Source organism: Rousettus aegyptiacus, unplaced genomic scaffold (genome assembly GCF_014176215.1).
Source record: "Rousettus aegyptiacus isolate mRouAeg1 unplaced genomic scaffold, mRouAeg1.p scaffold_m13_p_2, whole genome shotgun sequence".
Lineage (NCBI taxonomy): Eukaryota > Metazoa > Chordata > Mammalia > Chiroptera > Pteropodidae > Rousettus > Rousettus aegyptiacus.
The window spans coordinates 57,745,011-57,761,201 of NW_023416295.1; the positions used below are offsets into that span (position 1 = coordinate 57,745,011).

The following is a 16,191-nucleotide window of genomic DNA, read 5'->3' on the forward strand; positions in this document are numbered from 1 at the left end:
AGTGAAAGGACAGAGCGCGGCTAGATTTGTGGAGAATTTAGGAACCATCAGAAAATCAGGAGTTTAAGCTCTATCAGTGTTTCTCACCTTTAAAAATCTACCTTCCCTTTTAATAAAAAAAATTAAAAGTAAAATATTCTCATGCATCATTATGAGAGGTTTCATTTGAGAATCTCAGGCCTGCAGAAGGTAAGAGCCTCAGTTTAATTGGGTAATTTAGCATGTGCCAGGTACAAGTTAAGTACTTGGCATGCTTTATTTTATTTACTCCTTACAATGACCCTGCAGAGGTCATTTAGGTATCAACGCTATCTCCATTTTACAAATGAGAATCTTGAGGTTCAGAGGATTAGTTATTTGCAGAAGGCAAATCAGCTAGTTTATTTGAAGGTGATATTGGAGCCCTTACCTTTAATGGCTGTTGTCCATGAACTTGAAGTTGAGCAGCTTTTTGTTTTTTCCACAGGGTTCTGTTCATACTACCTGAGATCTAATTGGTATAGCCTTGGTAGAAAAAAAAAGATTTTGTCAAACTTTAATGCTTTGAAATCTGTACTAAGGAAATAAGTCACATAAGATTTTCAAATAAGAAATTATATTTTATATTTAAATTTATGAAATTATATTAGTAATTGATACGTTTTCTCAAACGACACCTCTTGAAGACTTTGATATACTTCCCCAGGGTCCCTTGCTCCCTTATTTCAGAATGACCAGTTAAGAGGTTTAAGAGAAAGTTATTTATATTGGTCATGTGATAAAGAGTTATAAATTTTATTTTAATAAGAGGTTTTGATTAATAAAGTTTGAGAGGGCTTTTGGTCCATCTTACTACTTTTACTATAATTCCTACAAGGGATGTTTTTAACCAAATCTCTGTTATATATAGTCTCTTGCTTACGATTTTAGTTTTAAAGCATTATTTTAAAAGTATCACCTTAATACAAAGCATTTCATAGGATTTTACCAACAGCAATTAAATGTTGTCTGGAAATGAGTCTTTAAAGATAAAATTGAGACCAATATTTATACCGTGTGACTCAGGGCACTGGAGAACTCTCTCTGAGCCTAGTTCCTGAGCTCATTCCTTCGCCAACAGCTGTGAGACTTCCTTCTCTGGCCTCTGGGTACGCTCACTTGGGAAGACTTTTCATAGTGAGAATTGGATCAAATAGCTGAGTCTAAGGTGTCTGCAATACTGAGCTCCTCCCTTGTCGAAGGGCTAAAGCTTTGGCCTTCAGCCTGCTCTGATGTCCTAATTTTCTGCAGCTCTCCTGGTTGGTAGTTCCATGTAGGGAACTAACAGATTTGCTTGTTCTGCCTTTCACAACCCAAGTTTCTTTGCTTATTGTTTGCTTCACTGGCTTCTGATTCTACCACTCTCTTGTACCCCATGCTTCACGTGTTTTGCCAAAATTAGTAACTAAGTGGTTGCTCTAGAAATCTCAGGAAGCTCTGGGTAATTGTTGATATTCTGAGGCAACTGATTCTACACCTGGAACGTTGGCACCATCCTGGCAGGACAAAGACCTATACTGAAAGTAGACTTTTGAGAGCTCAAAAACACCCTTCCCTGGGCTGGTTTATCTTGCAGATAGTTACATTGCAACTGGACACATCTAGGAAGTAGATTAATATATTATCTAGGCAAAAGGTCACAAAAACTCAAGAGGTTTTGTAAGGTTTTGTAGTACCATCATATTCAGTGGTACCAGAGAAAAGGCCAAATAACATTAGGAGGCACTTAAATTTGCAAGTTTAGACACAGAAAGTTGCCTTACATTTAATTGTCCACTCTTCAGGTCTGGAGGAGGTTGTATGTACCATAGAGTTCTAAGAACACCTGGAAACTAGTCTAGCATGTCAGTGATAAATAGGACAGAGTTCTCTTCTCTGGAGTTATCATTTTTAATATCCTATGTCTATTGCAATTTTAATCTATATTTTCTAAATCATTCTACAAAACAGAAATATTCTTCCAGATACTGTATGGCTAATAGTGAATTTCATGGTCCCATACATTAGGAAAATATATTTCATTTCCTTTTGGAGAATCTCAATGCATTTTATCATAATCAAGTTTCTGGGAAATCCACACCATAAAAACTTGTCTGATTTTGTTTAGTTTACTGTTTCCCATATTTCTTTCCCTAGCATCTCCTTGACATTACTGTTTTATAGAACAGAATTTGGGAAATGTTAGCCAGCTTTCACAAGCTAGTCCCAGATTCTCGTAGTTCCTGAGGACATAAAAAATGCTTCTGGATTTGTTGGGCTCTCAGGACAATTAGAGAAACGAGCTAGTCTTTTCTGATGAATCAGGGTTGTTAATCTATGAAGCCAGGATGGAATTTACTAGAATTGTTACATACAAAGTAGCGGGTTGATCTATACAAACAAAGCTACTTCTCTCACAAAGCTACTTCTCTTACTTGTTTGTATGTTCTACCATAGCTTTCTGGGTACTGACATTATAAGGGAATTGAACTGGATGGTTTATAAGTACTATGTTTTTGTTTAAGTAAATCCATTATGAAATAACTTCTGGTTTTACTCCATTGTTATACACCCATTCTCTCTTTAACTGTTTCAAACATAATCTTAAAAATACTTCTGGCAAAAACTACGTGCTGGAAAAATACATGATGAATTATCATCTACAATAGCACCCCTCCTTTACATATCAAAAAAAAAACACAACAACCCTGTCCCCTATAAGTGAATTGGCTTAGAAGACGAGGGCACATATAAAAAATAATTGATAATTATGAAAATTGTTTAGAAATATCTTAAAAAATTGTTCAAACCCCCACTATAAAATGGTAAATGTGTCATAATTACAAATATTTAAAATATACAAGCATGTAGACAAGTGCTAGAAACTTATACAAAAATGAAAATAATCGTTGAAGTGTTGTAATTGTTGCTATTTTAAATTTTATGCCATTTTAATATTATATTTTAAAAATGGTAATAAATCAAAACTTTTCTATGATTTCATTAAATCTGCCATAAGCAAGGGATAGACTACAATATTTTGGGATGTCCATTTAGAGCTGGTTATGATTTTACTCTAAAAATTACTATATTTAAATAATATCATAAAGTTCATAAAGATTTATTACTTTTATTTGTGTATAAAAATAAAATATACCTTTACTCCCATTTTTCTAGTTCAGGACCTCGTCTTCTCTTAACTTTTACAATAAACTCCTTTTTGGTCCTGATTTACCTACCTGATCCTCTCCTCTTCATTTTCCATTTTTATTGATCACCGCTCTTTCCAGCCCATCCTGCATCCTGCTGCCTTGGGAATTTTTCTAAAAAACAGATCTGCTGAACAGGCTGTAGTGCTAGGATGTGTCACATGCTTGCCTTTGCTCACGTGTTACTTCTGCTTAAAATGTTCACTTATGTATGTTTCTAGCTCGGTGTCTGGCCCTTGCAGGAAATTCAGTCTTGTCTAAAACATCTACAGACATATTTGGTCTATGCCAAGAGGTCTTTGATATTTGGTCCTGTACAAAATGTACATAATTAATATAAACCCTACTCTTCTGCACAATTCCAACCTAGGCCCATCTATCTAACCCCATTTGACATCACCAGGTAGCCTACTGAGACAAGAAGGGTTATTATTGGCAATACAGCCACAATATAATTATTGGACCAATAAAACATGATAGCATTTTTTTATGTATTAATCCCATAAACTAAAAGTAGAAACAAATGTTATGGACTATCAGAACCCCGGGACATTTTGTAAGCATGGATGTTTTTGACAGGACCAAATATCAAAGACCATTTGACATGGACCATACTCATGGACATTTTGCACAGAACTGTATTTCAAGGACCTTTTGATGTGGACCAAATGTCTCAGTGGGCATTTTGGATGGGACTAAATGTCTGCTAATTGTGTCTGGCAAGTACCTAATCCATGTTAGGAATTTAGTATATGGTCTAAATAAATAAACAAGTGGATAAAACCGCATTAGATTAAATTTCTACTACTAGTCATTTTTTAAACCTATACATGTTTATGATTATAAAAATAATTGAGATAATGTTTATTTCAGATGTAAAATGGAATTTGAAATAAAACTTTTTCTCAATGAAGAGAACATTGGAAATGAATGTCTTTCTGACCTTACGAATTTTGGTGAGTTCTTTTTTTTTTTTTTTTTTTTTTTTTTTGATCCTATATTTAAAGGGGAATTTTGTTCTGAAGATGAAAGTGGGCCATTAACTTCATGTTCTTTTAATATTAATTGCTCTTTTTTTTTTTTTTTTGGTAAATGAATCCAGAAATAAATCTGTACTCTAAGAATCTGTTTTTGAAGAAACTTAAAATAATGTGTTACCTTGATTTAATTTTGTTTCACCATAGAACAAGAGCTATCAGAACAATGGTGCACATATCTGAAAAATGTGATAAATCCTATTCAGCGATTGAGAGCAGATTTAAAATATAGACAGCATCACATTTCGCAGCACTCGCATTCACATACTCAGTTAAACCCAGTGAAAGTACTGGAAGAGGTTAGTATATTACCTTTATTTTTAATAATCTAATAGTTGCTCTATGTTCCAATTAGAACAGTTTGAGATAACAAACATCTGTGTCTCATGTATTTTAATGAAAAGTATAACAAATTTTGTCTACTCAGTTTCTTAAACATATCCCTAAAGCTGTCTAAGCGTGCTCATTTCTCATCTGGAATGTTAAAGTGGCCTCATAACTAGTCTCTCTGCTTTCATTCTTGTCCCTCCTCCCAGTGGATTCTGGGATCCACCTTCAGTGCAGGGAGACCAAGACATCCACCTGGTCTCCCATCAGGGCTTCTGCTTCTTCAACCTCATCTCCTACCTGACATTCCCTTTCCTCCTAGATATTGTCCCACTGATGCTTCCTCACACATGCAAGACTCCTTCCTGTCTCAAGGCCTTTGCGCTAGCCGTTTCCTTCATCCCGCCAATGGCACTTTTTGAGCTTTAGATCCTCTCTTAAAAGACCTCTCTTCTGAGAGACCTGTTCTAATCACCCACATGAGAGAAGCCACAGTCACTCCCTATTATCTCACACTGTTTTTACATTACTTACCTCTTCCTGATACTTAGCTATTTTTCATCAGTTTATTTGACTACCTTCCCTGACTAGAGCATTAACTCCATGATCATAATTGCACTAGATGTAGGCTTATAGGTGATTTTTTTTTAATTCTATTTTTCAGTTATTCTCTGGTGTTGTTATACAGCTTTCATAAAATATTAAAAATCCCATGCCCAGCTTCAGATTTGAGCAAGGATGCAAGGGAAGGAAGGGGTGATAGAAACAGGACAATCTGATAAACTCTCTGCCTCACCACAAACAAAGTCGAAGTGTGGGTATAGAGTGGCTAGGAACCCCCTGTATTTCCTAGACCCATTTTTGGATTATGTGTCGAGAACCCTCCTGATAAGCTCTGCCTGGCTGTAGTATCTCCCAAGCCCTCTTCTTCGGATCCTCAAGGGATTTTCTCTCACCTTATTTTTTATCACTTATTGGCTTTAAAGAATAATTCCTGAAACTTTAAGTATGAATATTGGATGAATCACAATTATTTGCATGCTACTTATTTTAAATGTCCTATAGGTTGACTTTGTGAAAGAACAATTGAAAGCTGTCTTTGAAAAACTTAGCCTGGAGCAACAGAAATTAGAAAATAATCTTTCAGAGTGGAATATAAAAGTAAGTGTGATACAGATAGTAATTTGTTTATTTGTCATTTGTGTTAGACAAAACAATCATATAATTTTTTTTTTTTTTTTTTTAGATACTGGACCATTCTTCAGAAGAAAAGAGTAACCTGCTTAGTGAACTTCCCATGGAATTAGAAACTTTGGAATGCCCATACCCTGATTTGAAATCTTCCATTTGTAACGAGTTCTGTAATTTTACAGAGAAATATCAAAAGAAGCTTCAAGATTTTGATCTGCAATTAGAAGACATATACAGGTAATAAGATGAAACTACTTGAATTATATAGATCTTTGCCACTAAATTTTTCTTTTTGCAGGAGGTTACTACTGATTTACTGTTTTCATAGTTACTATGTGATTGGAATACAGTCGATCGATAAATATTTAGATTGACCATTTGTTGGAGAGGTTTTTTTTTTTTTTTTTTCCTTCAAAATAATTTCCATGCAATAATGGTCTTAAAGGTTTTTATAAGGTTGAAACATGATGAAAATAGCCCTCTCCCTGAGCTCTTTCTCTCTCGGATAAGAAATATTAACAAACATGAAATTTTAACAACTATGAATTTTCATTTCAAGATGTGAAGCTCCTTTTCAGTGGAAATTTATAGATCAGCACTAATAATTGGTTACAATGGAAAATATAGCCACGGAATTATGTCATTTGTAGTACACTGTGATTTTTCTCTTACAGTAAACTAAAGTATATTTTGTTAATTTTTAAAAACATACTAAATGTTTTTAGGAAGTGTACTATTGGTTTTATCCTGAGAATGATAATTCTCTTCTGAAAGACAAGTGTAATGTTAAGTGATTTAAAATTCAGTTTTGGCAGGGTCTGCTCTCTAGTGTAAATTCTGTATTAAAATTTATTTAATGAACAAAGTCAGAAGTGCCATCGTGGGTCACATCAATAGTTTACCTCATGTAATGTGCGGCAGATGAAGTTTCTAGGGAACATTTTGTGGGAAGAGATGGTTTTACTCTATCATATTGACCTCGAAATTTCTCCCTAAGAGTATATACTTAAAAAGAAAGAAAAAATATTGAAGGGACACATTCATAGTGTCCTTTTACTAAGAGCTGTCACTTTGAAAAGGAAGAAAACAAATATGACAAATATCCATATTTTACATTTCTTAATGAAATGCCTATAAGCGAAACTCCTTTATATAAAATTACTACTGTTAAGAAATGAATAACAACAAGGAAAACTTTAAATCCTACCAAGTAGTTATCTATTTTCGTAGCTTCTTGATCCAAAGCCTTCAATCACTGCTTCCACACGTCTCAGCACACTTGGAGAGGCAATCCTAGGTGAAGTCTGCCTGAGGCTTTCCCCATTTAAGCCTTTTTCTTACACCTCAGTGGTGATGGTAACGTCTTCCTCCCTCATAAACACCTTTCAGTTTCCTAAGAACCTCCTCCCTCCCTGCCTTTTTGCCTTCCTTTTTTCCTTCTCCTTTGCAATAAAGTTGAGGACAAAATTAATAATAAATTATTTATATGTGTGATTGATTAATTTCACTTCAATTGAAACACAGTCACAATGAAGTGTTAACTCGACCTTGCACTTAGTTTAAGTCTCTAATTGTAAAATAAATATCTTCTTGTGCCACCCCATCCCAACCTTGTTTAAGAGATTTTGGAGGTCATCGAGCAAGAGGGAGAGGGTTTTATTTTGATATTTTTGTTGTTGTGGGTTTTTTTCTCTTTTGAGAGGTTCATTATAATCAGGCTGATTTTGACTGTAAAGAAGGTAAATCTGACACTGTCCTTTTAAAGCGAGTTGGTTGCCTCGCAATCTTTTTTTGCCAGATGGCGTTTTGTCCCCCCTAGCAAAGGTAGCTGAGATTATAGTGTTTCTAGGTTAGCAGCTCCTAAACATGGAGAAGCTTGTCCTAGCAGTCTGTAATGCCTCCTTTCCTCTAAGAGGGACCCATACTTCACAGCCCATTTTCCTACATTCCTTTAATCTGAACTTAATTTCTGCTCTTCCTTCATACAACACTGTACCCTTCAGAAAAATTTGACATTTCACAGCTCAATTGTCATTACTGAAGACTGAGAAAATAAGATGAATATATATCACATGCTAAGGGAAGAAACACTGAGGAAAAAATACCATAGGAAGGCTTGATGGAGGACCTGAAATTCACATGGTGTTTGAAAAATTGGCAGGGTTAGAATAAGACAGAAAGAGGGTCCGGAGAACATTCTAAGAAGGAATATTAAATATCTAGATGGTAAACCCTTTGAAGACAAAGTAATTTATGAGCAATATTTATATCTTTAGTATTTAAAATATCCAAGTGCATAACAGCTTTTAAATAAAAGATTGTTCAATTGAGTTGAACAGTTTCAGGAACAGTTTCATTGAAAAGAAAGTAAGTAAATAGGCTATTTTAAATAAATACAGAGGTGGTGGGCATTTGCAGTCTGGCTGGTGTGCATTAAGGCATGCAAATGTCCTGTTCTATCTAGCACAATGAATTATATGTTGAACTGTTGTTATATTAATTGGTCCTCTAGTTTGCCAATATCTGCTGTTATTTTGATATATCCATTTTCCCTTTTGGTTCCAGTTATTAGGCTTTGTAAGAATTCACATAGATTACACATGCATGTACACACCTGCACAAGCGAGTGTGTGCGTATATTAAACAGATGCGTACCACTATGACATCAGAAGGTTGAAATATATGGAAGACATTTTTAAACTATAAGTTTTCATTGGGGTAAAGGCAGTGGACATTATGGTTAATCCCAATGTTTATTTTAATTCTCCCTATTTTATAGCAGCTTGCTGGTTTGGCGTAAAATGACTCCATCCCCAGAACTAAAGGTAGGCCCAGGTGGGAGGTGCATACCAGTCAGTAAATACATTTTTTCAGGCCACAGTGACTAGCTCATGGGGTCTAAATCAGGACAAAGCTCAGAACTTTTGTTAGATACTCACGAGGAGTAGCACCTTTTCTTCCCTGTAGTTGTACCAAGAAAGTTCACCACTGTGGTTTCTGCTGGCAGCTGTCCTGTGAATGATGGAAAATAACACACAGGGAGAGGACAGAGCCCAGATAATAATGGGGAAACTGAGCTGGTGCCCAGATAATCATGGGGAAACTGAGCTGTTTGAACTGCATGGGAAGCCAACCTCAGTGTTGGATTTTCAAGGGCAATTAGTCCACACTAATGTCTTAAAACTATATGAGTAGTGTTTTAGTTGCTTGCAACCAAAAATATCCCTTATTTTATGCAATAGTTGATTTAACTTAAAAATATCCATAACTTTTTATATACTCTATCAATTTAATACAATTGCAGTTGAAGAATTGTTAAAAAATAATTCCAAAGTTTATTAGGAAGAGTAAGCTCATAAAATCAGGCAAAATTTCAAAATGAAGAATAACTGGGATAGGAGGTAGAGATGAAACTTACACAGCTAAATATAAATATATAACATCAAAATAAATTAGAAAGTTTTATATATCTGTGGAATATGTAGCAGAAAAGTAGAGCAAAATAGAAATACAGAAAACAGAAAATATCTATATTTTAATTTATTAAAAAGGAAAATTTTCAAAACTAAGGGAAAGATTGGATTATTTATAAGATAGCATTAAATAACAGGCAATTGGAAAATAAGGTTAGATCTCTTTCTTATTTTATATGACTCAATAAACTATGGGTGCATTAAAATGTGAAGAAGAAAAAGAAATCCTAAAAGAATGAGATAAAGACAAATATTAAGAATCCTTGGAGTGGAGAAAGCCTTTTAAAATATGTTACCTGCACTTAAAATTATAAAGAAAAGTTTAAATAAACGCAATGACATAAACAGTAAGAAAAATCTAAAAGGATGATTTCTCAGACAAGTTTTAAATCTTTAAAGAATCAATAGAGATTTTCAGTTTCTGATCCAGCACATAAGGAGCTTGGAATTTACCACTCTGCTTTGAAAAGCTGAACAAACAAAAAAAATCAACAACTCTTTGTAGATACATCAAAAAAGTAAGGTCACAAGACAAACCATTGCCTCCAAAATTGGAGAGACAAGTAATATGGAAAGTCACAACTTACTTGAGAGGAAACCCATGAGCAGAAACCTCCATGGGAACAAGATGGGGTAGGAAAACCTGAACTGTAATTGATGAATTGCTGGAAGCAGAGTATAGTCAATTCTGGAAGTTAAAAACTCTAGGGGGCCTAGCATGGAAAGGAGTGGCACATACTTGTGAATTTTACTTCCAGAAAGCCTACCATGTACTCACAGTAAACATCTGAGAAAAATCTCCTTGAGCCTCTGGCAGTGGGATGGAAAAAGGAATTGTTTTTGAAATACCCCAGGAAGTTCTTAATAAGGGCTGCCCTCAGAAGAAACTATTTTGATAAAAATAGAGCTTAAATTGCTGGGGTTTTATCAGAGCCTAACCTACCTACGGGCAGAAAAATACTTAACTCCAACCCTCTCTAGCCATCCTGTCCCACCTAAATGGGGGAGGGGAGGTGGGGAACTGCAGGAAGGAGACTGAGAAGCACTGGTGAAGTTCACAGCCAGGAGCAAAGGCTCACCAAAAGACTGAGACCTAATATAGGACTATAGAAAGCTTGTTCCCCACCCCCCGCAATATGCATCACCACTACATTATATACTAAAGGCTTATCAATAGCAGTTTTTTTACCCAGTATATCATGTCCACCTTTCGACATCAACAACAAAATTACAAGGCATACTAAAAGGCAAAAAATTCAATTTAAAGAGACTGAGCAAGCAACAAAATAAGGGTGAGATATGGCACAAACATTGGAATTATCAGACCAGGAATTTGAAAAAAAGAAAAAAAAACCTCTATAATTAATATGCTAAGGGCTTTAGTGAAAAAATTAGACAACATGCAAGAACAGATGACTAATACAAGTAGAGAGATGGAAATTATAAGAAATAATAAAAAAGAAATGATAGCAGTCAAGCACACTATAACGGAAATGAAGAGTACTATGCTGGGCTCATTAGTAGACTAAAGATGGCTGAGGAATGAATCTCTGAGCTTGAGTATAGGCAATGGAAATGTCCCAAACTGAAAAGCAAAGAGAAAAACAACTGAAAGAAGAAAACGAATATTCAAGAACTGTGGAACAACTACAAAGGTGTAACATATATGTACTGTAATATAATAAGGAGAAGAAGGAAAGGGAAGAACAGAAGAAATATTTGAAGCAACTGACTGGAAATTTTCCCATATTAATGTCAAACACTAAACCACAGATCCAGGGAGCTCAGAAAACACTACACATGATAAATAACCCCCCAAAACTACACCTACACAAATCATATTCAGACTTCAGTAATCTCTCTCCTTGGCACTTACTCAAAGTAGTTGAAAACTTATATCTACACAAAAACCTGCACATAGATATTTATAGCAGCTTTATTAATTATTGCTAAAAACTCAGAATCAACCAAGATGTCTTTCAGTAGATGAATGGATACCTCCAGATATTGGATTATTATTCAACACTAAAATAAGAATGAGCTACCAAGCAATGAAACGACATGGAAGAAACTTAAATGCATATTACTAAGCTAAGGATGCTAATCTGAAAAGGTCTGTATACCATATGATTCCGACTCTCTTCTGACATTCTGGAAAAGACAAAACTATGGAGGCAGTAAAAAGATCAGTGGTTGCCAGGGTTTAGAAGGAGGAAGGTACAAATAGGCAGAGCGCAGAAGATTTTTAGGGCAGTGAAACTATCTGTATGATACTATAGTGATAGATACATGTCATTATATATTTATCAAAACCCATAGAATGCACACCTAATGTAAACTAAGGACTTTGTATAATGAAGTGTCAGTGTTAGTTCATTAATTGTACTAATGTACCACTCTCGTGTGGGATGTTGATAGTGGGGATGTTGTACACATGTGGAAACAGAAGATATATGGAAATTTTTTGTACTTATGCCCAGTTTTTTTTGTACACTTAAAACTAAACAATAAAGCTTATTAATTTAAAGCATGAATAAAAAAATAAATAATTTAATTGCTATTTAACTTTTCCAGATCACAAAAGAAGGAAAACATCTAAATTATGTTTATGAAACAGGCATTGCATTGGTAGAAAAACTTGAAAAATATTACACATACACACAAAAAGCAATAGCCTAGTCTCACATCTGATACATAAATCCTAAATAAAAAATTTTCGATGAAGATCCATAATAAAATAATAAAATAATTTATTATTTTGCACATTGAAATAATAAATCTAAGGAGACCCTCTGTGGCTTACCTTTTTGGACACTAAAATGCCATTAAAATTTTTAGCATCCATTCTTTAAAAAATGTAAAAATGTTAAATTATTTGACAAATACTTTTTACTATTATAAAATGTATAAATCTTTCAAAACCTAAAGAGGAAACAATGGAAACACTTTATAAGTGATAAGATCTGTAGTCACCACCATTACTTAATGTTATTCTGTATATACAAGGCTACAAAATCAGACAAGAGAAAGATGTTCAAATTATAAACATTAAAAGAAATAGCTAAAGTTCTTATTTTTAGATAATGAGTTTTTATTTGGAAAATCAAGGCATTTGCCAGAAAAATGTATGCAAACAAGATAATTTAGTAAGATGGCAGAGTATGAAATTAATACAAAAAGAACCAAACCTGGTTTTATATACAAATAATGGCCAGCTAAGAGATAAAATTAATGAAAAAAAACATAGTTTACAATAGCAAAAATAAATATAGAATAGGAACTCCTTTAACAAAATATTCGAAAGATATAGGAATAAAACTTTAAAATGTTTCTTAAGAACATAAGACTTAAACAAGCCAACCTTATTTTTAGAACAGAAGATTCAACAATTATATTTTCCTCCTCAGCCTATAAATTTAATGTGATTCCTATAAAATTATTCATAGGATTTAAAAAATTCATCTGAATTTTGATTTTAAATTAAAAAGAAGTAAGCAAAAATAGCTAGAAAAACTGTGGGGTTTGGGGATGCAATGAGGAGGACTATTGCTATCATACATTAAACATTTTATAAATGATATCATTTGTTATGGATAGATAGGTCAATGGATATGATTTAGGTTTTGAAATCAAATATACTTGCATAAGATTTGGATTCAGAATTAAGTTATAGGGGAAAGAGTCAGGGAGTGAGACATTCATTTCGCTGATGTGGATCACGCTTTGCAGTCGTAGCTTCCTAACGTGGTACGGGACCTTTCCTAATCACGAAAGAGGCATCGTGATTTTCTGGGAGCTGGAAATTGCTTCTGTAGCCCTTCCAATTATGTTGTAAGTCATATAATATCTGGTCAATACATTCCTTTATACTTAAAAAATTTCGGCAGTGTCTATCATCTGCAGCTAAACCTAACTGATGTGTAAGAATGTGGGAATACAGGTATTTCAAATGTCAATATAGGGAGTCTGTCTAAGTTGGTGTAACTTTCCTAGAGAGAGTGGTTTGGTAGGACTTATCAAATCACAAAGCACATGCCCTTTTCCCAATAGTTTCCACATCTTAATAATATATCATGTAAATATACTTGAATATATATGATTTATTTTTAGTTATTTGTATATGCATATAATAATTTATTATTTAGTTTATTGCAGTAGCTAAAGGTTGAGGAAAGAATTTTAATATCAATGAGCACTGATTTTATAGATTATTTGTACAAACAATGTACTCTCCATATTTTAAAAAATGTGAATACTTTAGCTAACTGACATGGAATAATCTTCAAGCATTAGCAAACAAAATGATGTACAGTACACATTGCATAAAACAGGGAAAATTAAATGTGTACATACACAAACACACATAAACACAAACATATATATTTGCTTCTATATGTCTGAAAAATTACATAAAAACTGATAATGTCTATTGCATCTGGGGAGGGGATCTAGATGCAGGGCAGGGAGGGGTGAGTGTGAGGGAAAATTTTTATTGTATAGTCCTTTTTTATTATTTCTTTTGAATTTCAAAGCATGTGAACATATTATCTATTCTAAAATTGAAGAATGTTTTTAGAGGAAAATAACAAGAGTGAAAATTAAATGACAAGTGGGAAAACATTTGAAATATATCAGGCACAACAAATTAAAATATCTAATATATAAAGACACTTTGCAAATGAATTGATTGCTGAACAGCCAGAAGGGGAACAAAGGAGATAAAGAAACAACTTATCATTTATATTTTCAACAGTATTTACTGAGCAACTACTGGCATAAAAAAGATAATAAGCCCTGTACTCATAAAACAAGTTGGAGACACACAACAAACTATAAATGCAATACTTAAATAAATTATACACTGTAGTGAATCAGAAGTTTATAAGTGCTATGAAAAGAATAGAGACTAGTGTAAAAGACAAGTTGCTGAGGTTGTGGGGATGGGGGACAGATTTTAATTTTGAATAGAAGTTTGGGGGTAGGTTTGGCTGAGAAGGTGGCATTGAGGCAGGAATGACAGGGGTGAGAGAACTGTCCATCCAGAAATTTATGATGTACATGTTTTATCAAGTGTTTACGCAGGTGGGCATGTGGTTTGCCAAAGGCATGCATGGCAGGAACACAGTGATAGATGGAGAGAGTAGTAGAAGATGCGGTCAGAAAAGTAAGGGTGAAGGGTGGGACATTTAGAGAGTTGTAGTCATTGTAAAAACGTTTAGATATGGGATGCTGTTGGAAGCAGAATTGTGAAAGAAGTGTGCAGAGTAACAAGACCTAATTTAGGTTTTAATAGGATCAGTTTGGCAGTCCTGTTTAATATTTTGACGGGGAGGGCAAAAAAACTGAATATCGAACACTTTGAAGGTTATTAAGGTAATCTGGATGGGAGATAATGGTGGCTTGTATCAGGGAGTAGAAGTCATGTGACATACTAAGCTTTTGGACATACTTTAAAAGTAGAGCCAGCAACATCTGTTGACAGATTTCATAAGGTATGTGAAAAAAGAACAACAAAAGAACAGTCTGATGTTTTTGGGTTGAGCAACTGGAAGGATAGAGTTATCATCACCTGAGATGGGGGAGGGCTGTAAGTGAAGCTGGATTTGGCTGTGGGGAAGATCTAGCTCTCAGGTTTGGACATGTTGAGTTTGAGGTGCTATCAGAGATCCAGGTTTTGAGAAGGCAGTCAATTATATGAGTTTGGAGGTCAGGAGAGAGATCTGAGCTGGAGATACATATCTATGAGTCATCAGCATGAAATTGGATGTGATCACCAAAATAAGTGAGTGACGAGACAAAGGAGAACAGAGACTGATCTCTTGGGTCTGCTTGTATTACAGTGTCAGCGAGAAGAGGGATATCCAACAAAGGACCCTGAGAAAAGGTCTGTGAGATATGAAAAAAATTGAGTGTGCTGTCCTAGAAGGCATATGAAGAGGAAGTGGTCAGGAGTGTGAGCTGAGGAGGGGTCATCCACTGAATAAATGTGACTAAGTCAAACAAATAAGACTGATAGTTGACTGTGGCTTTAGATGGTGGTTGTTGGTGACCATTTACACAGAAGAAGTAGGAGCAAATGCTTGATCGGGTCAGATTTGAGTGAATGGGAGGAGAAAATTGAAGACAATAACAGATAACACTTTTGAGAAGATCTTTTGCAAAGGAGAGCAAGAAAGGAGGACCAGACTCTATTGTTGTTGTTGTTTTGTCTTGTTTAACATGGGAGAACTATCAGCATGTTTGTTGTTGATGAGAATAATCCAGTAATGGAATTCACTACACAAGTGGAATTTAAGCACAGATGGTTCATCTACTGCAGTAACAAGTTGGAATACAAAGTATATGGTACAGATGCTGGGAGTTGAACAGATGTCATGGTGGCCATCCATGGAACTCTGGGTGGCAATTCTGAATATAATGACAAAGAAATTTATGAAAACCTCTCTATTCATCAAAGCAATGAAAAATTGAAAATGTTCATATTTTTACCTGTCAAATGATAAAGCATAAAAGACATTTATCCAAGGTTAAAAGTATGGGGAAAATGGGGATTTTTATACATGATTGGTGTATAAACTCTTTCAGAAAGAAATTTGGCAATATGTCATCAAAAATCTTTATAAATGTGAATGATCATTGTCTCTTTAGAAATAACCCTAAAGGAAATCATTATAGAAGTGAAATAAAAATTTGACTTTAAGGGTGTTGACATTGTTTTTTTTTCCTTTTTTAGTGATAGCAACATCTTCAAAATGACTAAATAGACAACCAATTGGAAAGTAGCTTCATCGATTATGATATATACATACAATGGAGTACCACACTGTCATTAATAATTATATTAAAGAAGTTTGTTTGACACAGATAGTTGCAATAAGTTGCTATGCAATTAAAAATCAGGTCACAAAATAGTTTGTATAACATGGATCACAGGATAAAAAGCTGAAAGCTTACACA

General features: G+C 34.4%; 1 protein-coding gene across 13 annotated transcripts in view; it reads left to right on the plus strand.

Moving 5' to 3' along the window:
- CCDC148 (coiled-coil domain containing 148) overlaps positions 1-16,191 on the plus strand; it is a 195,135-nt gene that overhangs the window by 62,060 nt on the left and 116,884 nt on the right. For 12 of the 13 annotated variants that reach the window (XM_036236126.1, XM_036236128.1, XM_036236129.1 and 9 more), the window contains 4 exons: positions 4,080-4,162; positions 4,391-4,542; positions 5,636-5,731; positions 5,817-5,998. In XM_036236126.1, the coding sequence (XP_036092019.1) occupies positions 4,080-4,162; positions 4,391-4,542; positions 5,636-5,731; positions 5,817-5,998 (513 nt within the window). The remainder of the gene's footprint in view (positions 1-4,079; positions 4,163-4,390; positions 4,543-5,635; positions 5,732-5,816; positions 5,999-16,191) is intronic. The other variant, XM_016152826.2, reaches the window with a different exon arrangement.